Source organism: Phasianus colchicus, chromosome 5, assembly GCF_987193195.1.
Source record: "Phasianus colchicus chromosome 5, bPhaCol1.hap1.1, whole genome shotgun sequence".
NCBI classification, from domain to species: domain Eukaryota; kingdom Metazoa; phylum Chordata; class Aves; order Galliformes; family Phasianidae; genus Phasianus; species Phasianus colchicus.
In genome coordinates this window covers 57,523,311-57,545,246 of record NC_143440.1, presented here as the reverse complement: position 1 = coordinate 57,545,246, position 21,936 = coordinate 57,523,311, and the positions used below count along the sequence as shown (strand labels likewise).

At 45.2% G+C, this 21,936-nt stretch overlaps 2 protein-coding genes across 9 annotated transcripts in view; one reads left to right on the top strand and one right to left on the bottom strand.

The window, feature by feature from the left end:
* Window positions 1-521, bottom strand: part of WDHD1 (WD repeat and HMG-box DNA binding protein 1) — a 30,603-nt gene extending 30,082 nt beyond the window's left edge. The window contains exon 1 of one of the 4 annotated variants that reach the window (XM_031605426.2): window positions 434-521. The gene's annotated coding sequence lies outside the window, so the exon portion shown is untranslated. The other 3 variants (XM_090141904.1, XM_031605427.2, XM_090141905.1) reach the window with 3 other exon arrangements.
* Window positions 522-559: 38 nt separating this feature from the next.
* SOCS4 (suppressor of cytokine signaling 4) lies at window positions 560-21,934 on the top strand. 5 transcript variants are annotated; one of them, XR_016467175.1, is made up of 4 exons: window positions 560-683; window positions 6,577-13,292; window positions 14,772-14,899; window positions 21,388-21,934. XR_016467175.1 is itself a non-coding variant. In XM_031605428.2 (2 exons), the coding sequence occupies exon 2, from the start codon at window positions 6,674-6,676 to the stop codon at window positions 7,982-7,984; it is 1,311 nt and encodes a 436-aa protein (XP_031461288.1). In that variant the 5' UTR covers window positions 560-683; window positions 6,577-6,673; the 3' UTR covers window positions 7,985-14,765. The 5 variants fall into 5 exon arrangements, 1 of the variants encoding a protein (XP_031461288.1); XR_016467176.1 differs by lacking the exon at window positions 21,388-21,934 and adding an exon at window positions 6,051-6,133 and having other exon boundaries at window positions 582-683; window positions 14,772-21,374; XR_016467174.1 differs by lacking the exon at window positions 21,388-21,934 and having other exon boundaries at window positions 14,772-21,374.
* Window positions 21,935-21,936: the final 2 nt, after the last annotated feature.

The following is a 21,936-nucleotide window of genomic DNA, read 5'->3' as shown; positions in this document are numbered from 1 at the left end:
GATTTACCTGGTATACGGGGCCCTTTTTGCCCTTTCTGTATGAGGTGAAATTTATCCCGAGTAAGAAAACAATCCCGTTTCCTCACAGCAAAAGTAAAAGCAGCAGCATCCCCTCACACCCCACGTGCGATAGCCACACCAAAAAAAAAAAAGAGAGAGAAAAGCTCGGCATTACCACATCCACTGCGAAAAGACTTTAGAAAGATCCCCAGATGGGGAATCCCACCCACGGAGGCCGGAAAGCGCCCGGATCCCCGCTGTATCCCAATAGGGCCGTAAGCCAGCACAACCCCAAAACGGGGAGGAAAACAGAGAGGCTCCAGAGCCCCGCAGCCCCTCAGGGTGCGGACGAGGACCTCCCCCGCCCCATGCCGGGCGTTGGGCCCAGGCCGCGCTCAGCTCAGCTCGGCTCAGCTCGGCTCAGCTCAGTCACCTCACGGCCCGCCGCCCCGCTCGACCTTCCTCCCACTTCGAGCCTTCCCGCGCTCCCGCCCGCGCCGAGGCCGGCCCCGCTCCGTCAGCGCGCCGTCAGGACACGGGGCGGGGCTGCGAGCGGCGGGGGCCGGGCCGGGCCGGCAGACAGCGGGATGGCGGCGGCGGGCGAGGCTGGGGCCGCTCGGAAGCGGCTGGGATCCGGCAGGTGACGGGGCCGCTTCCTCACGGCTGCCGGGCGGCAGCGGCAGGTGAGCGCTGAGAGGGAGCGCGGCGGTGCGGAGCCGAGCCGAGCCGAGCCGGGCGGCCTTCCTGCCTGCCTTCTTTCTTTTTCTCTCCCCCTCTTCTTCGCTTGCACGGTTTCCCTCAGTCGGAGCTCCTCGGGCTCGTGGGTCCCGAACGTAGGGCTGCTGGCATCCCCGCGGCTCGGAGCTGCGCCGCTCCTCTGTGGAAGCGCTGCTGGCGCTGGAAGCAGGTCGCGATACGACATGAAGTGTGTTGGTAGGCTGCAAAATAGGAGCTCAGCTTCTTAAAGGACGAGTTGGGTGAGAGCTTGGCGTACCTGAAATAAAGGGAAAATAACTCCCCCTCCCCCCCAAAAAAAAAGCAGTTCTGCAGTTCTCTGCTTTTCCTTTATGTAATTTTAATGTTCTGGCCCAATTTCTTCCTGCTTCTGAGGAAAACGGCTTGCAGGCAGAGCCCTTTTATCCTCAGTTTTACCCTACGATCGGTGCTGGGTGAGCACTGGGATCTATTGGTGCTGGAAATGCCATCGGGCTCTTCGTAACACCGCGTTGCTACTTTCATGAATGAGTAAGGCAGCGTTGCCAAGTAGGCATGCTTCGTTTTTGCCTTTACTTATTTAATTAATTTATTTTTTTTTAATGAATGTGCCTGGATTTCATTATTAAACCCCGTGGCAGCTGCGTGAAGACATGTTTTCCATGGGTGTACCCTGACATATCTCAGTAAAGCGTGATTTCTGGAGAGGATAATGTGTGCTAGCACCGTGATTCTAGCTGAACCACTTACCGGATGAGTGGGAAGACCAAGCTATTCTTACAGCAAGCTCCTGGGGCTGAGAGAAGCGTGTGCCAGCTGTATTATTATGCCTCTAATTATTTATTTTAGTTTGCAGAATGTCTCGTGCGAGCTGCACCTGAAACATTTTATGGTATAAAAGCTCAGCTTCGTGCAGATGTCACAATTCACAGAGGTGCTGCCTGCTGGAGGAGCTGTGTGATTCCTGGGAAAGCTTTTGGGGTCTGTGGGTTTGAAGGTCACTTGGGCAAAGGAACAGGGCACCCTGGCTCTGTCCCATTGGAAGTAGTGAGGCATCAAGGTTAGCCTTTAAATCCGGTTGGAAATGAAAGCAGCTGGCTTTATGAGGAGGTGTAGCCGGCTGGGAGGGCAGAAGTGGCAGGGTGGGAGCATGCTGCTCACCTGCAGGGTTTCTGGGTGGAGCACGAGTGAGGTGTTGGTCATGGGCCATAAAGCTGTTCCTGATTTAGTGCTTGAGAGGTTACTGAACGCTCTGCCCAGCTCTCCTGCAACCCGTACACAGGGTGCCTTGAAGGCAGCAGGTCTGAGCCTTCCAAGCCTCTTCCACATCTCAGGTATGAATAAAAGAGCCCTGCTTTGGGGTTGAGGGAGGTGTTGCTGCATGCCCTGTAGTTCTGGGAATATACAGACTCAGTAGGGATCGGGCGTACTTCCAGGCAATTGCTTCTGTCATTCTGGTTTACCAGCTGTATCTTCAGGCAGTAATTTCTGTTTTGTACATGTGATAATTTCTTTAATTAGTTGAAAGCTGGAGTTGAGCTCTATTCTAGACTTAGGTATTTTGGATGCTGTATCATAAATCAAAATAAATGCTTTCAAAATGGAGAAAAATAAGTTAAGAGGAATTGAAACTCACTGTTACTCTTAATAGGCTGGGCTTTTTTCCAAAAAAAGTCAATAACAGCTCAACTTCAGTGGAAGGTCAGGTTTTAAAATGCGGTCTCACAGCCAAAATTTAATTGGGTGAAAGTAATGAAAACAGCATGTGACCAGTGAGAGATTTTTGAAATGACTTCTATGTAAGTTGTAATAAATTAGAGCATTTTTCCTTTTGACTTCTTTGTCAGGCTTTTGTCAGAAAGAAAAACTAGAAAAAAATATCAAGATTCACTTAACTTATTGCATGAGTCTTTTCTTTTGTTAGAGGCATCATACAGTGACCCCGTGGTTTTTCTGTAAAAGAACAGCAAACCTGCTAAGTGCTTTCTGCATGAGGGTCTCACAGATGGGTGCAGGTTGTCCACAGAAGCAATGGGACCTCTGTCCTTGTGGTGTCCAGGACAGACTTCTCCCAGCTCTGGAGGGCTGGAGGATGGGCTGCAGGCAGCTTTTCAACCAGCACCCGGGGGACATCATGACATTCTCCTTTCTTCTTTGCACAGAGACTGAAGCAGCTTCACAGAAAAGACTTGGAGGCTTGAGGCAAGGGTCCAGTGGTGCAGGGTGTAAATATCTAGTTAAAGCAATTCAGTATTTATTAGAAGGGGGGTGGGGGGGAGAATTTGTATACGCTTAGAGTTTTGATTCTGCTGATGGAGATACTGGGTGTTTTGCAACTGATATAAGTAGGCTTATGGTGAGGCTGAATATGCCTTATCACAGATAAGCACCGAGATGGCATTTTGCAGCTGGCTGGGAGGCCTGAAGTTTAGTGTCAGGGCATCGGTACAGGAAGGAAAGAGCAACAGCTGCTGCCCCAGCCACTCCAGAGCCAGAGAGGCTCTTCGTGTTCAGGGAGCTGTGCCCTGGTGAAAACAACAACAGAACCCACCCCGCTGCCTGTCCTCGGGGATTGCAAGCCACAGCAGTGTTGGATAACCTTGAACTGCAAGCCGGATCCCATGGCCTGATGTGAACTCTGTTCATCCCTGTGTGTTGCTTTTGTTCTGCCGCTCGCTTAGAGTTGCGAACATCAGGGTTTTTGTCAAATACATCTGCTTCTGAGATGCCTAAGGTATCCCCACTTCAAAGAAAGCTTTTGTAGGCAGAGGACTAATCGTATCTGTGTCATTCATTCTCTACCAGTGCTTGTCTCTTCACTTTTTGCGGAAGGAAAGATCTCAGAACTGACGTATGTAAGCTGTGTGGCGCACGACTTTTCCATTTAGCACTGCCTGTAGGGGAAAGTACACTTTGTGTTCCCTGGTTTTTATTCTCCCTTTCCTCTTCTGCTCTTTCAGTTCCATTCAGCCATTAACAGATATAGGTACAACATTGTATTTCCTCTCAAGCGTGCAGTGCAGAGGATGGTTGGTTTGGGTAGATGGCCTTAAGCGTTAATACAGCACCGAATGCACCACTGTCCTTTATGTCTGCGTACCCAAAATATTTTCAGTTCCCATTTTACAGACAGGGCTCTGAGTCACGGATTGGGAAAAGTATGAAGGCATGACTCCTGGTTGGAACATGAGACAGAAGGATTTGGGCATTCCATGTGGGTGCTGGGGTGTGTGCTGAGCTATCCTTTACTCTTCTTCCACAAGGTTCAGATTTGGCTTTAGTAGGATGATGTCCCATTTTCTTCACCTACTGTGCACTCCTTCCATGGGTGTCTGATGAATGATTACTTCTGTGACGTGGCAGGATCGTGCCTTGCTCCCAGCAGCCATCAGCGTCCTGGGAGCAGCTTTCTGTGCTGCTGGCTAATGGTGCATGTCTTACAACATCATGTGCTATCGCTTCACTTTGAGCTGCAGGGTTCAGGTACCACTGGGACGTGATGGAAGAAAGGTAGGAAGTAGAACGTGGCTTTGCAATTAAACACAAGAACAGCTTAGGCAGAGATGACAGAAAACACCAGAATTATTTCAGCAGTAAGGCTGTGCTGTCACACTGGGGGATATCAGGCCTTTTCAGCACTTTTGTGTTTTGTACATTTAAAGTATTTCAAATATTCTGCATCTTATTCCTTATATGGTCTGGATGTGCAGGATGAAGTAATTAAAGGTTTCAAAGTCAATTACAAACTGTCACATCCTAATTTTTAAGTACTTGACTTTGTACCCTAAATGGAGGGAGGATTTAGGTTGGATGTCAGGGGGAAGTTGTTTGCTGTGAGAGAGGTGAGGTGCTGGAACAGCTGCCCAGAGAGGCTGTGGATGCTCCGTCCATCCCTGGAGGTGCTCAAGGCCAGGTTGGATGGGGCCCTGGGCAGCCTGGGCTGCTCTGAAATGTGGAGGTTGGTGGCCCTGCATTTGGCAGGGGGTTGGAGCTTCATGATCCTTGGGGTCCCTCGAGCCATTCCAATTAAAAATGCCATATATATAGTTAGTACAGATTACTACAGGCTGAATCTAGAATAAGTTTGTGGGGCTTTCTTTCAGTCATTGTGTAGAAAACTCAGTGCACCACTCAGGATGAAAAATAAGGGACAGTACAGAAGCAGTCACTGAGTTTTGCTCTAAATAAAGGCAGTTTAAGTCTCATGTAAATGCAACCTTTCTTCTGTCAGTATTACATCTGCAGTGTTTTCACTGAAAAGTGGTGTGTAAAACCTTGAGAGAAGAAAACAATCTTTAATATTTGATGATTTGTAATTGCTGAAATGTGGACACATTCTCTGCTTCCACAACCACTGAGGGATTGTTCATCTAGCTGGCTCTAACACCAGGGTTTTTTTTTTTTCCCCACATACTTGCAATGTTTTCTTTCTCTTACCCTCGTTCCACATTTCTTCATCTCCTCACATTGCTCCACCTTTCCCTCCCTTTTCCTCTCCACCCCCCCCCAGGTTTGTGGATTGTAAGCAATGAACACAATGTCAAAAATTCTCAGTGAAAGTTCCATCTGGGTTGCATTTGGTCTGCAGATTGCATGTAAGCCTCTGGCACAGCAGGCTTTCTCTTTACTGAAAGCAGAGGCAAGACCTCAGCCTGCTCAGCCCCTGGGGGACTGCAGGGAGATTGTGTCATGCTGGCTAATCCTAATGATGAGAACGAATTGAATGGAGAGAGGAAGTGGATGCCCTTTTCTTTTCCTGCTTAATATTTACCACGTCAATTAGTTTTAAAAACCAACAGTGGACAGCAGGCTCGGAATCTCGTTTTGGTGCAAAGGCATCGTGGTATGTGATGGGAAGCAGTTCTGCATCCTGCCATGCCTCAGGAGGGTATATCATACACAGCATATTGCTGTCTATGCTCCTTAAAAAAAAAAAAACACTCTGCTCTTTCAACTGAGCAATGAAAAGAGGAATTTTTGTTCTTCAAAGCGCAACATTCAAAAGGAAGATCTGTTATCTAGTTGAGAATTCACTGCACTTTTGAAAACAAAAGAGAATGAAATCAGCAACCGTGTGTCTCAAAGCAGCAGTGATTTTAATAATGTAAACTTTCTTCTCTAATGAGTAATAAGCGGTTCCATCTTTCATGGCCTTTTAAAATTGCTTTTAGTAAGGGACTGGATTTGTTTTAATCCTTTTCAGTATGTAAAGCCCCAGATATTTCAATCCCTTAGGGGCTCAGCATTTTCTAGCTCCGTTTTAAAAGGCAAAGGAAAACAGCTTTCAGAAATTGACAGAATCTGTGACTGATATAATTTATTTTTTTTTTATCCAGAAAGTGACCCAAAAGTGTCAGTTAAGAAAAAGATCTCTGGCATCCCACTCTGTGGATTAGCAGCAAACAGGCATATCATCTAGGTACAGTAGCTCTTTGTACTCTGACCTACTTGTTTCTGCTCTGCCTTGTTTCTTCTTGAAAGGTTATTTGGAAGAGATGCAGAATTTGCTCGAAAAACAACTAAAGCAGTGTCACCTGCCATGCAAAGTGCTTCATCTTCAAATGGACCCTTGCAAAAGAGGATTGCCAGCACCACCAACCTTCTGCTCTGCTGCATAGTCAGAATAGGGACTCTAAAAATACATCAACTTGTTTATTCTGGAGGATGTTTTTGACAAGGAAGGATTAAGATCCTTGTCTGGGATCAGGCCAGGATCTGTGGAGGGCTCTCAAGAATTCAGCTTGATCATTACTTATAGGTGGCTAACAATTAATTGTCGCTGTTGTCATGCATACACAGGCATTCATCTTGTGTTGTGTGCATGCAAAGCTGTTAACTTAGCTGTCTTCTCTTTGTCCTCAGATACTTTCAGAAAGCACCACAAAGAAGCTTCCTTGGGTAGAAAACCTTGCAAGAAAAAACTGCGCTTCCTGGAAACTTGGGGAGCAGAGCTGTCGAAATGGCAGAAAATAAGGACAGTAATCTTAAAAACACAGATGTGAGACCCAAGAGCAGCCGGAGCAGAAGTGCAGACAGAAAGGATGGTTATGTCTGGAGTGGAAAGAAACTCTCCTGGTCAAAAAAGACTGAGCGCTGTTCTGACACTGAGACAGCAAACGCTGCAGGAAGGTCAGGGCCTAATTTAAGGAGCCAGGAGAGAAAGTACAGCTGCTCCTCTATCGAGTTGGATCTAGATCGTTCATGTGGACACAGGTTTTTAGGCCGCTCTCTCAAACAAAAACTGCAAGATGCTGTGGGTCAGTGCTTTCCCATCAAAAATTGTACCAGTCGGCACGCCTCAGGACTTCAATCGAAAAGAAAAATTCATATCAGTGAATTAATGCTAGATAAGTGTCCTTTTCCTCCACGCTCGGAGCTTGCTTTTCGGTGGCACTTGATTAAAAGGCATACAGCCCCTATAAACCAAAAAGCAGAAGACTGGACAATTACTGACTTATCCCAGAATGAGGAAAAGGAGGAGGACCTACGAGACAATGAGATAGAGTCTGATCCTCCATCAGCTCCCTCCCCATCCTCTGACCTTACTGATGGCATTCCCTCCAGGCGGGACTCACGGTCCGAGCTGGTGGCAGGGAAGGTGGTAAGGAGCAGTAAAGATGACAGCGATATGGACTCCGACGATGAAGTTATAACACTGTGCACAAGCTCTAGAAAAAGAAACAAGCCCAAATGGGAAACTGATGATGAGTTGCTGCGGATGGAAACGCCTCCGAAATACCATACGCAGATTGATTATGTGCACTGCCTCGTCCCAGACCTCCTGCAGATCAACAACAACCCCTGCTACTGGGGAGTCATGGATAAGTATGCAGCCGAAGCACTGCTAGAAGGAAAGCCAGAGGGAACTTTTTTGTTACGAGATTCTGCCCAAGAAGACTATTTGTTTTCTGTGAGCTTCAGGCGCTACAGCCGCTCTCTCCACGCACGGATAGAGCAGTGGAATCATAACTTCAGCTTTGATGCCCACGATCCTTGTGTCTTCCACTCTCCTGACATCACAGGACTCTTAGAGCACTATAAGGATCCAAGCTCCTGTATGTTCTTTGAACCGCTTTTGTCCACTCCGTTGAACAGGACTTTTCCTTTCTCCCTTCAACATATATGTAGAACAGTTATTTGCAACTGTACGACTTACGATGGTATTGATGCACTGCCTATTCCTCCATCAGTGAAGCTGTATCTGAAGGAATATCATTATAAATCGAAAGTTAGAGTACTCAGGATTGATGTACCAGAGCAGCAAAGCTAGAAAATATTTTTGTGACAGAATGAAATGGTCTCTAAACAGGTGAATTGTGTGTTCAGTCTTTCCTCCCTTTCAGTTTCTTTTTAATGGCAGTTTGACGTTTTTCTTCCTTTTTCTGCAGATCATTCAACCCAAACTAGCCTCTGCTTAGGGCTTTTTTATCCAAATGTACTTTGAGTCTTCCCAGCTCTCTTTTAGAAATGATATTCATTGTGGGCTTTTGGTACTGTTCCTAAACTAGTTTTATGGAATTTCAGGTAGGCTTTCTGGTCTTTCTATAGATGGATAGTCTTTAGATGGAAAAACCTTAAAAATTGGTTTTGAACTTGATCCATCTTTTATATTGTATTTCCATCTGTTGCTGACATGTTTGAAATAATGCACTGTTAACTAAAGACTGACTCATCTGTATTTTCTGCATTTCTTTTAAAACGAGTCTCTAGTCTTGTGTGTGTGTATGTCTGTATTTAATATAGTAATTTCATCAATCTATTTCTAACATTACTATTCCTAGCAAAATGAGTTTGAAAGAGGATATGATCTTTCTATAAATACATCAGGGGACTGAACACCAGGGAGGGGGAAAAACAATTCAAGCTGAGGCCAATACTCAGTACAGGAACAAACTCCTTTCTATAGGAGCTGCTGCTTCTGAAAAGATAAAGCACAGTATGGGAGGGGGAGAAAGAAGATATCTCCTTAAGGACCTAGCAGAGTTTATGGGAATTAAACTATTTGGTCTTGTGTCCTGAGGTAGTGATGGATAGTCAGATCTGCTGCTATGTCGTTGGTTTAATGTGTGGAAAAGATCTTATCAAAGATGGGCAATTATTCATGAAATACATATGCAGGATATAAGTGGGAGCACGCAGCACAGCCCAGTCTTGCTCCTGGGTTGCAAACGAAGGGCTACAGGAGCATAAGCAATATTTCTCATTGAATATTTCCATTTCACCTGGTGCAGCACACTGTGAATTTGCAGGCATCAGATCAATCCTGGAAGCTGTCTGCTGAGGAGTTACCAGGGAAGCTCTGCAATACAGCTCCACTGGGGACCTGCTTTCCTGCCCACGCTGCCCCTGCACAAGAACACCCTTTCCCCTGAACTGCTGCCACTGTGATGTAAATAGATTTCCAGGGACATCTGCTTAGAGACCAGCCAGTTTGTTTTCACTGTGTTTTAAACAGGTTTCGAACCAAAGTCTCCAGGGAGAAAATGCAAACACATCAATCTATCACATTGCACATGGATGAATGAGCTGCAGGACAAACTCTCAGCTGCTATAAATCAGCATGGCTTTATTGATGCACTTAGAACGGTTTATACCAGCTGAGAGTCTCCCTCCTCCATATGCAAATGATAATTGTATGACTGATGTCAGAAAAATTACTACTTTTTTTTTTGGGGGGGGAATATTTTCCTTGTGCTGCTTCCATTCAACTGATACTAATTTTTGCATAAGCTGTGTTTATTCAAGAACAGCTTCATATTAGTAAATCTATTTCTTCTTTATCTACCCCTGCCGTTTTCCTTATACAAAATGAATAGCAGGGGACAAATTTGCTGTTTTTTGTTCTGTGCCTCAATACAAAGGGCTGCTGCAATCAAAAACAGTAGCAACTGGCTTGAAATCTGACTTGATTTTAGAGATTTGAGAGCTAAATGCAATCTTTCAGAACCTCTTAATTCAGCTCAATTTCAGATGGCAGTTCCCATTATTTCATTTCCTACAAGTCCACAAAATGTAGTTTTCAGTCAAGAGTCTCATCCACTTTGGAACATATCAAAGGGCACCAGCTCTTTCGAAGCCATCTGAGAAATGCCCCTTCAGGATGAAAGGCCATGAAAGAACCTTATAGGGTAAGGTCTGCAATTTGCTGTCATTTCAATGTCATTCCTTCTGCAGCCTACACTGCTTTGGCAGCCACAGGGTGTTGATGCATCACTTACCCCAAAAATGTCTTGAGCTCTCCATTTTTAGGAGACCTATATAATATAGCAGTTGAGGGATGAAGGTGCTGCATGTAAAAATAGTGCCTTTCAAGGCTGGATGTGGCTCTGGGCAGCCTGGTGTAGTGGTTGGCAACCCTGCATATAGGATGGGGATTGAAACTAGATGATCATAGTGGTCCTTTTCAACCCAGGCCATTCTATGATATGAAATCATACATAGAAAGTCTTAATGAACAGGCTGTGGAAGCTCACCCTGTTTGTTTTTTTTTCCTGTTACAATTGTCCAGATCATACAGTGACTGTGACCTTGGTACAGTCTGAATTCTGTGTATGCATGCAGTCTGAGAGATGTATTTCATGAAGTATACAGTTTTTCATGAAATGTGAAAAATCAAAAACTCTATTTTGCTAAAATCTATGTCCCCTTTCTCTTTGTTTTTCTTTTTAATAAGCTTTGTAGAAATTAACTGATTTTACAATGTGCAAAGCATGGTTATCCAGAAGTTTCTTCCTGCTGTTCTTATTAACTGGGCTCGTTTAGCTTAGAGAAGAGAAACCCCAGGGAGACCTCATTGTGGCCTTCCAATATTTGAAGGGAGCATATAAACAGGAGGGGGACGGCTGTTTGTGAGGGTGGATGGTGATAGGACAGGGGGAAATGGCTTTAAACTGAGATGGGGGGGTTTAGGTTGGATATTAGGAGGAAGTTTTTCACCCAGAGGGTGGTGAGGCACTGGAACAGGTTGCCCAAGGAGGCTGTGGATGCCCCATCCCTGCAGGCATTCAAGGCCAGGCTGGATGTGGCTCTGGGCAGCCTGGGCTGCTGGTTGGCGACCTGCATATAGCAGGGGGTTGGAACTGGATGAGCATTGTGCTCCTTTGCAACACAGGCCATTCTATGATTCTGTGAGTAACAGTCTCACTGGTGCTGTTTGCTCGAATAATCCTTTATACCACCTCGCATTATCTATCTGAAGGATATTCCAAAGATAACCAAGTCTTGAAGATCAACAGCGAAGCCCTTCAGATCTCTCAGAAAGCCTCAGAAATAGAGTAAGGACTTCTGTTTTGTCATCCCAGATTCTTGTCAGATAAAGATGCTGGGTTCTTGGGGATAAAGATTGAACATGGAACAAAGAAAGGTATGGAGAAATACAAGTGCTTGAGGTGCCAGCAGGCATGCAGCTGATGGAGATATCCCTCAGTAGCAGCCCTGGCTTCAGCCCCCTGCTTGGAGACACCCAGCCAACTCTATGCAGGAATTCTGTCCATCAAGTGGTTTCTGTTGCTTTGAAGGCTCACCCACGTCGTTTTGTGGTTCTGTAGGAGGGCAGTGCCTTACATCAGTGTAACCAACTCTGGTAAGAAAGAGGGATCTGATAAATGATTTTGATAAAGGGACTCAGGTTCTTGATGCACGCTGAGCAAACAACATCTACGAGCTATTTTTACAGCGTGGTTTGAAAACATGAAACGCTGTGTTCGTTCTGTTCCCAGGATGGGTTTGGAGTAGTTTGTCTGTCCAGTGATTTGAAATATACATTCCTTCTCAATTTCCTATTCTCAACAGCTGTCACACTTAAATCTGAGGCACATTTGGAACAGGATGTGTCTATCTTTAGTTGATATTTAAAAAAATAAACCTAGCGATCGTAATCGAAATGCTTTTCTTTTAAAGATGCTGGTTTGTTTCCAAAGAAAAAGAAATCCTTGTGTGATGCAGACACACGTGGCCTTACTGTAAAATCGACGCCTTCTTCAATAATTAAAAAGGGGGATGCTTTAATTTTGAAAAAGGATGCTGTAGGAAGGAGGTTAAAGGAAGCTTTTAGTCAGCTCTAAGGCTAGATTTATTGATCCAGTGATCAATCCCTTTCTCTTTCCTGGATTTAAAGCTAATGGGAGACTGTGGTCAGAGATGAGTGGCTTTTAGTTAAGGTTTTTGACTCTTATAAATAATACAACAAATGTCCTAGTAAGTAATAAGAAATAAGATACTCGCTCATTCTTTTTAAATAGAACAAATGTGGCAAACAAGGCTCAGCTGTAATTTTTGAAGTCATTTATTAGACAAATTGCTCTTCTCTACTTCTTTTACAAGAGAGACATAAACCATTATATTATTTATTCATGAATCATAGCCATTAAGATGATAAATCAAATTATCAGCTTCCTGTCTCTCTTCAGTTTTCATCATTTTTTATAGTTCATGTAATATAAAGACAGCTTCCTTCCTATGAAACAAGAGACCTTCAGAGACCTTTTTATTGGAAACGCACATTTCCTTCCCATTTTTAAGTATATCCCAGTGATTTTCTCTGTCAATTTTATCTGCAATAAAAATCCAATAAGGAACTTGTACATTGATTCAATATAGCAAAGCTAGCTATGAAGTCGGTCATTTTTCTTCACCTCTGAAATAAGGCAGGGCTCCAAAATGCAATTCAGGGTTTCTCTCTGCCACCCTTACATGCACCTGGAAGCATCATAAGGTTTGGTAGGGAGAAACCTCGACACGAGCTCACATTCTGACTGCAGGAACCTTCTCAGCTACACTGTGTGAGCTCTTTGTGCTACATCCACGCAGCCACCACGTTTCTCTTTCCTATGGGAGAGCTGCTGTTGCCTGATAAACTAAGACTATGCCATGCATCCTTTCCATCTAGTTCTGGCTGCTTCTGCATCCAAGAGGTGGCTTTGCAGCTGGGGCTGAGCTGTGTGTGACGTGGGGTGGGTGAAGTCCATTCAGAACGGAAAGCCCATCGATTGCCATTCAAACTGTGACTGCTTGCAGATTTTGTCAGCTTGATGACCCACGTGAAATCCTGCTCTCAGGAAGCACGGATGAGGTCAGGGTTACAGAGAACACCACCCCCAGAAATACCCGTCTGTGCTACAGTGTAAAAATCAATACCTGTTTACTCAACTCTATGAATAATAGAGTTTGAGATGTAAATATATAATTGATGCATATAAAATCTATAGGGTGAGGCTGAAGTGAGTCGCAACGACTTCCCTGTTCCCTACATCCATTTGAACAACCCCCCTGGCTACCTGTGATGCTCTAGCAGCCCCAAAGGCTTCCTCAGCCCCAGCTCCCTTTAGGCTGGCTGCCATGAAACCTTCCTGCAAGAAACGTGAATTCCCTGGGAACTCCAAAGCAAGGCTTTCTCTCCTTTCCTGCAAGGAGCACAGCCTGTAAGACCCAAAGCATTTGTCTCCCTATTAGGCTCGTGGCTGTTGGAATGATGCAGCAGGAAAAGCCCTGGGCTCGTGTTACGCACCGTCATTCATGCCCCGGCACAACGCCATCGCTGGGCTGCAGCAGCTTCAGCAAGGTTTGAATCCAGCACAGAGGTAGGACACCCTGCTGGGAGCTGTTCCATATTGCTTTCCTTCTTTTCTCTTTAATTCTTTCTGTGGAAAAAGAAATCCTAGTCGTTTCCCCATTCTCATTATGCCAGCCACAAGCTAAGAGCATCCCTGAGTTTGTCTCAGTTGAACAGTTTCATTGCCAAACCTTTTTTTTTTTAAGTGCATCAATTGGAGTAGACTACCCTCCATTGCTTGTACCAAAGTGTGTTGTTTTGTTGGTTTTTTTTTTAATGAGGAAGCTGGGTTTTGTCCTTTTTAGCAGTGATGCAATTGTGTTTCTAGGTCAGGTCTTTCTGTGCAGTCACATGAAATTCCAATTTGGACAAAACGCCCAGTGAGGGTCTTAATGTTTGATGCTGTTACGATTAGAATGTTGTCTTATCAAATTTTATTTCCAATTAAAAGAATTGGATTAGCTCTCAGACTGAGACCTTTGGTGTTATTTTTAGCTTACAACTAATGAACCCCCGAAAATAGAGCCTATCATAAAAATACAGCAATTGGTTCTGCTGGAACGGTTAGGGAAATACATCAGCAGATCAGAAAGGGTAATAAATCTTCTGTCACAACCTTCCTCATTAAGCGAGATAATTTGAAATTGCCTCTAGTGTATTAAACAGTTCATTATTTTTTAGGGGGGCAACACACGAGACAAAAGAGTAGTGTTCTTTTAATTGATATCCAAAGCCTGAATCAAGCAAATTCAGTCAAGAAAAATCAGCCTGAGCTGTGTGGCCGTACAGCTTGGCCAGAGCCACCCAAACCTTCATCTCCTCTCTCTTAGGGAAGGAGGAAAGGTCTCCTGAAAATATTGGAGGGTTGATGGGTGATTGGGGAAAAGGAATAGCTCTACTATGTTTGACATGGAGTTTCTCTCCACCAACACAGCTGCAAAATCAAAGAGAGAATTTAGGGTTCATGGATATTTGTCTGGTTGTAATAGGACAGCCCCCAGAACTTAATTTCTCTACTTTATCAGTACCCAGTGTTATTCCCAAGGCATCTAATAAATCAAGTAAGCAAAGGGTACCTCCATCCCAGCATGTCTGTGGGAGCACAAAGGGAATTTGAATGGGAAACTGCAGCAAGAAAGGGGAATTTTGGGTGTCAGCTGAACTGAGGGATGGAACTCATGCCAGGGAACAGCAGAAACATTCTTCTGTGTGCATGACCATGACCTCTCTCAGTAAAAATGGGACAACACCACCCTCGTGTTTTTGGTGAGGAACATCACTGCCTGAACTTCAGCCTTCCCTGAAATTCCTCACTTCCCAGGACACTTTTGACCTGACAAGCTGCATGCTAAGGACAAGCTGGAGGGTTTTCTTCACTGTATCTCTACAGTACAAAGATGCTGGCACTAGACCAGAAGACACCTGAGATCTGGCTGCCATCAGGGTAGCACCAGGTTGGCACGTGGGACATCCTGTCATTTTTATCCTGTCATTTTTACATCCTCAGAGCCAAATTGCATCTCGGTGTAATGCTGCTGGCCCTTGTGCACAAGTCATCTTGGTCCCGTGCCCAAAAGGAGGGCAAATGTGAAGGGAAAATAGGAGAATATTGTACTGGAGAAGACAGACTGAAAGGTGGGTATTGCTCTTCCTTTAGTAGCAAAAGCACAAGTAAATAATTCCTCGCTTTATTGGACACATTCCTTTATTGTGATTCCAGGCAGGGAAGGGAAAGGGACATTTGTTATCACACAGACAACATATGGCATTAGCAAATAACACACAGTGTTGTAGCAGCTGAAAACACAGCCGAGTGTATTTTAACCCCCTTAACCTGAAAAGCACAGTGGTAAGAAGTCAAGCAAAACGGTCTGTGCCTCTTTCCACTTCATACTGGCTGCAGTACCACCACACACATCCAAAGTCAAAGTTCTTTCATTTTATTTCTTGGCCAGAAAACTGATCCTTCAGCTTCATCATATCCATATTCTGATACAATACCTTAATAGTATCTTTCTATTTCGATGTAAAGCAGAACATTGGCCAAGCATCCATCCATCCAAGTACCAGTGAGCACTGGTAAATGCCTGAGGGACAGTCACTCAGATAATGGCCAGCAGAACGTAACTGCCTTGTCTCTATATCAAAATCAGCATTAGCAGTAACAGTGTTATTAAACTATCCTGAAAGAGGCCCTAAATACTGGTGGTTTTACTATTCAAATGTGGCCGTGGTTCTGAATTTCCAACAGTGAGGACAATCACTGCAAAGAACTGACTGCAACTTGGTGAATGAATGAGAGTACACCGCCGCAAATGTGTACTTAATTCATTTGCCAATTGCAGTTTATTTTTAATCACAAGAACACATTTTAGCAGGCACACCATATGTATTTCATCTAAAAGAGGAGCAATTTTTAGCAATCCCAGACCTAAGTACAATGCAGGCTGTTCAATCTTTGCGGAGAGGGAGAGGCCATTCATTTTTCCTGTGCTTCAATGCAATCCTTTCGGAGTCTGATCCTGCAGTCCTCACCACCTACTTGTTCCTTAAGAAACTGTTTATGTGATTCATGTTGTGTTCATAGGTTATAACAGCAACGTGCTTCTTGTTTTTGCTGCCTGTCTCTTCATTAAACCTGTGGTTCACACCGCGGGGCCGGGGGAACTCCTGTTTTGGGAGTTGCTTCTTTCTGCTATTTTGGCAGCACATTTTGTTGTTTGCTCAGAATGTGTTTAGCTGAAGTAGGGCTGAAGGAGGGGTGTGAAGCAGTCCAGGATGAGACTGGTTTTCTCAGGTTGCCAACCAGCCTGGACCTTGGGTCACTGAGCTGAAATACTACTGAGAAAGAGTCATTTGTCTTCATTATTTGTGTCACAACAGTGGCTCGATGCTATTACCTCCTTGTTCAGGATGCTGGAAACTAAAGCAAGGAGATGCTCCATGTCCCAAAGAACCTCAGGTCTGAGCCTAAAATAGGAAACCCCGTGAATATAGCAGTGGTGGCCAAAGGGAGGGGGTTCTGCAGTACTGGCATTAACCGAGTGTGGGGCAGCAGTCACGGGGTGTGGAATTAAAGGACAGGAATTTCCTGGAGGAGGAGAAGGAGCTGCTGCCAAGCTGGGCGAAGGCAGGCCGAGCTGGGAAGGCAGGCAGCTGTGGGAATGGGCTGTGCTGCAGGCAGCCTGCAAGCACCCGTTCTGCTCAGCTGCCTCCAGCACTGCTCAGGGAGCACAAAATAGCACAGCCATTGCGTCCTCTTCCTCGGGTGCCATGATGCTGCTCAGGCAGCCCAGTGTGTTCTGTGATGCACTTTATCCCAGCAATCTGTGCCTTTCCTTTGAAATGGCTGCCTCTGTGGAGTCGTTCTGCTAATTCAGCTTGCTGGGAAGGGGAGATTCTGGAATAACACGGAATCATAACACAAACTCATACTGCCCGGAGCTACAGGAGAGGTCTGGCAGGAGAACAGCAGCCTGGCTGCAAGGATCACTCGTTGCAGTTTGGATGCACGACTTCCATGAACAAAATCCAGTGCTGGATGAACTGGCTTTTTTTTTTTTCCCCCCTTTTTTTTCCTCTCCTTTGCCCTGCTTCAGTGGGATCTGCACGGGGAACCTTTTGCCATGACAAAACCATCACCCAACACGCTGCTCGTAACAAGACTCATATAAAAAGCCCCAAAATCAGTGAGGAAACTTTGACTTAAATGAACTTTGGATCAGGCTCATTCCAAACCTTCCGTTATCCCACTTCCAATTTATCACTCAGATGTCTGTAATTCTCCCCAGAGAGACTTTCTAGTATTTAAACAGCTACTACCCTGCATAATTTCTTCCTGTTTTCAGAAGAGAAATAGAGGAACTGTGAAATTATGCTAAATGCCCCAAGAGCCCAAAGAACAGAGATTCTTCATTGAATTTGCCACATTTATTATCAGCTGAGGATGTGACTGGAAAGAATTCCAAGGTTAAAAAGTTCAGAAGTAGGTGTTTCTTTTCTTTTTAACGATTCTTGCTCGAAATGATCCGGACTTGGATTCATTCCAGCCATATTTGCACTTTAAAGGAGCTCTGTCAGACAATAAAAACATTTTAAGTCACTTTTATTTATAGGAATCCTTCATACTTTGGTGGCTATTGACTTGACAAATCCATTTGACCTAAAATATCACTGCAGAAATGTTTTTGTGGCGTGTTTATTAGTTAAGAAGTCTTTCCCAGGCTAAGCTGTTTTCCAGCAGTGCCCTTCCAGCAGGCTGGTGGAAAAAATAAGACCCAAAGAAGGAAGTGGATTCTTAGCAGCGGTCATGCAAACTGTTTTATTCTCATGGCGTTTTCGCATGGCATTAGCAACTAAAAGGCACCAGTTCAGCACAGCACTTAAGCTATTTGCTGAATCAGGGGCTGAAAGCTCAAGAGAAAGAGGTGGAGGAATGACATGGGTGTTTTTTCCCACAAATTTTCTCAGAGCATCAAATGACCATTAGCTGATGGGACAAGAACTTACCCTTTTACAGTTGCAGTGGATGAGATTTGTGCTCTTTTGATGGGGCAGCCTGAAACTAACAAGGCAACCTCAGCCATCATGTCCCTGTCATCAGTAAGGGAGAGGGGAAATAAGATTCCAAACCTCAGTCCTCTTTGATGTTGCTCTTTTTTTTGCCTCCAACTCCACCTGATATATTTTTCTTGATCAATCTCTTATTTCTGTTTCCCTAATCCATCACTGTGTGGGACATCTAGCTAATGAAACACTCGTGTTGTTGTTGGAAAAAGCTAAAACACCACACCACAGCAAAACTACTCTTAGAAGAGTAACTTTCTTGATAGCCATGATGTGGTGATGGAGGAAATGATACATGACATGATATTTCTCTGCCATGGGTCCCATGTGTAAGAAGTACTAGTGTTGATGGGGAAGGCACTACACACTCACAGCTGCAACATATATCTGGTAAAGTTCATCCTGGTTCATCATGGCAATAGTGGGGGAAATACCCTAACTATGGGAGACAGCAGGCGAACATCAACTTGGTCTTCATTGTCTTCATTTGGAGGGGTATGGCTCAGGTTGACTTCTGTTGTGCTGCTATGAAATAGAAAGGTATTCCCAGATGCACGAGTAGAGCAGGAGGCAGAGCAGCCAGCCTCCAAACCTCATGCAAAGAGAAAAGGAAGCTCAGCTCACACTGACACACATCCCTGCATCAGATTTGGATGTAGCCCTTCACACACAGTATCTTACACTGAATACTCATGCTAATAATTCATCACACGCCCTTCAGTAGCACCTTTGTCCTATCAGTAACTTACTGATCCCTCACAAGCCCAAATGATCCTTATGTGCATCATTCCCTGAATTACTACAAGCCATTTGACTGTAAATGGGTTCTTTGGCACCAATCAGCAGATCATTGACCTTAGCAGTATGGTTACGCCATCAATACGCATCTGAAGTAGAGACATGAGTGACTTGGTATTGAACGATTAATTTCACATATGGAAACGCATATGTAAGTGGTTGTGCAAAACTGGAGATCTCAAAAGCCCCCAGAGGAATTGCAGAGGAAGTGCAGAGTGCCAGATGGAGAAAAAGTGCCTGAGCACAGAAGCATCTCTTGATGAACACACAGCTCCCAAGTGCTTTGCACAGAAAGGTAAAACGAGGCATGAATATATGGCCACAAATGGCATGGCAGGGCAGTGGTGAAAAACTGAGTGATGGAGCTTTAGCAATGCAGGCACGTTCTTCCTGCTTGGAGCTGCTCACATGGCTGCAGAGATGATCAGCAGACATCCCATAGCAGGAGCGATACCTTTAATTTAGTGCTGGCCTAAAAAAAGTTTTCCAGCTTGTCTCCACTGCAGCAAGCACTTGAAAATGTGATCCTTCAGAGAATGAAGGGCCATGATTTCATATTATCATCTGTCAGCGGGATCTGTGGCTGTAAGCCAAGCAGCAAACGGCACAAAACTCATTGAGAGACTGAGGATTGCAACATCAGACAAGAAAACAAAGTCAGCAATTGGGCAGGGGGAGGGGAGAACAGAAAGAAGATTGAGAAAGGCCTGGAGTCTTGAGGAAGGGTGAGGGTTTGGGCCTCTCTGGGAGAAGAGACATTCAGGTGGGTTTCACTGATGTCACACAGAGAGGAATTTTCTAATTCCTATTCATTGAAGAACAAGTGAAGAGAACTGCTGCCAGCCACAATCAGTAGCTCTGAACTCTGAAAGAAGCTCATGCAGTGGCTTGACGTATGATCAAGGCTCTACACATCCACCACTGTGCAAAGAAAATGTACCCCAAAAAATTCACTCCTTGTCACAGAACGCCCATACTGGAAACTAAGTGACTGTCAAAGTGCCTTTAATGACAGTTCACCTGCTCATAATTTCACAACAAGCAAGCAGCAATGCTTCCTTTCCAGCTCAATCCAGTTTATCTCATCTTCTCAATAGGGTGCATTTGCCATCCCCATGCACTTTGAACCAGTTCTATGATTTTATCTTCATGGCAACAAGCTTCTGCCTTGAGAAAGAGCGCTTATTAACTAGAGACAGCGTCATTTTCAAAGTGATTTATTTTATGAGGGCTTTGAAATAAATTATCAGTCGGTGATTGGCCATAGGGGAAAGCATATAAAAGCTTACCACGTGCGTTGAACATACCATCTGCTATCCTTTAAAATCTAGCTTCAGGGTGGCTCAGCTAATTCTTCCGAGTGCATAATGTTCACAGTGTACACTGAAGCATGAATATAAAAGCAGAGTGACACAACCCAGAGTGAACCAACACTGCAACTGAAGCTTTCTATCTCGGATCTCACTGTTCCAGCCCATCATCATCCCTGCAGGCATTCAAGGCCAGGCTGGATGTGGCTCTGGGCAGCCTGGTCTGGTGTCCCTGCACATAGCAGGGGGTTGGAACTAGATGATCACTGTGGTCCTTTTCAACCCAGGCCATTCAGTGATTCTATGATCAAAGGCTGGCATTTTCTTCACTAAAACTGATGTCACAGTCCATCATTTTAATCCTATTAAAAAAAAAAAACACACACACAAAATGAATCCTTTCATTTTCTAGTTAGATCAGAAAGGGATGCCTCCGCTTTGTGTCGGATTTCCACCTTCTGACTGGCTGCTGTAAAAGCAGAAGGTACAAAAACCATACTGTTATTGTTCCTCTGGATTTATTGTTTGTGGCATGCACTGCCCTCTGGGTGCAGTAAAGTTTCCCAACTTTAATGTTTGTCACATTTCAAAACCTCTATTATTGTCCCTGAAAAGTGCTAAATCTGACACGCTGGAAAGTTATGAAGTGAAATCCAGTGTCGTGTAAGCAAGAATCCAACAGGAGAGATCCAAATGCTCACACTGCCTACATCATTGCATTCTCAGCCCACCTGAGATCAATCTGCTCATGAATGGTGTGATATTGCTTGTAGTACAGAATAAGAAACCTACTTTAAGTATGGTCTGTTGCTCTCAGGCAGACAGTTTGGCCTCTGAAAGGCAAAAGGGATCCTGGTTCACTGAGAAGGCAGCTCACTCATACAGCTGGGAGGGCACAACGCATGGGGGGGTTACAGAGCAGACAGATGCTTCCCACGTGGCAAAAGGACAACAAATCCCAAATCACAGCAAGGGAAAGTCTGACTATTGCGGGGCACAATGGCGGTATTCACTGCGCTGGTATGTAAGGACTGCACTGAATATCCAGAGATGTTGTGCAATCTCTCTCTTTGGAGATACTCAAAACCCAACAGGACGAGGTTCAAAGCCGGCCCTGTTTTGAACAGGAGGTTACAGCACAGCTGCTTTCCAGCCCAAATATTTATATGATGCCAGAGGAAAAAAAATAACAGTGGCCCAGGCTTGTAATGCAGAGGCAACAGGCCCTACAACGCAGAGCTGCTTTCACACCGAGGCACTAAACTCCCTTTCTGAATAACTTAAAGAATCCCACAACAGGACTCAAAACGGAGTAATGGAAAACAACGCTTCTTACAATTCTGAGCCGATTTTTTCACACACAGCTTCCATTGTCTTCCCTAAGAATTGCATGCGGGCTCTGAACTTGTAATTTCATCCCAAGTGTTCGTTTTTTTTTCCCCACTGCAGAATTTTGGAGCGTGAAGCACTGTCTTCCAACGGGACACAGCCAGGCTTAGTGACAGAACCTCCAAGTACTATTCCTGGCACTGTGATGGATCGGCTGCATCCAAGGAAGACATTGAGGCCCTGGAGTGTGTTCGGGGAGGGGAACGGAGCTGGGGGGCTCTGCAGCACACGGCTGATGGGAGCTGTGGAGAAGAGGAGGCTCGGGGGAGCCATCACTGCTCTGACAGGAGCTGGGAGCGAGGGGGTGAATACGATTAATGTGAATACGGGACATCCCGGGTAACTTTGGCACAGTGGGCGTCCTGCTGAGTAATGCGAAGTAGCACTTGGTGGGGGCGTGCGATAACTGAGGGGAAAAACCGGGCAGCCAAGGCGGTGTGGAGCCGCAATGCCATCCGCCCAGGCCGAAAGCAGCGCACATCGCGCGGACATGGCGCTGCGCTGAAGGGACGGCAGAGCCGCGCCCACCCCGCCTCCCCTCAGCGGCAGTGGGGGAGGGGCAGCGCCACGTGACCGCGGAAGGGCGGGACGAATAGGGGCTTGTCACGT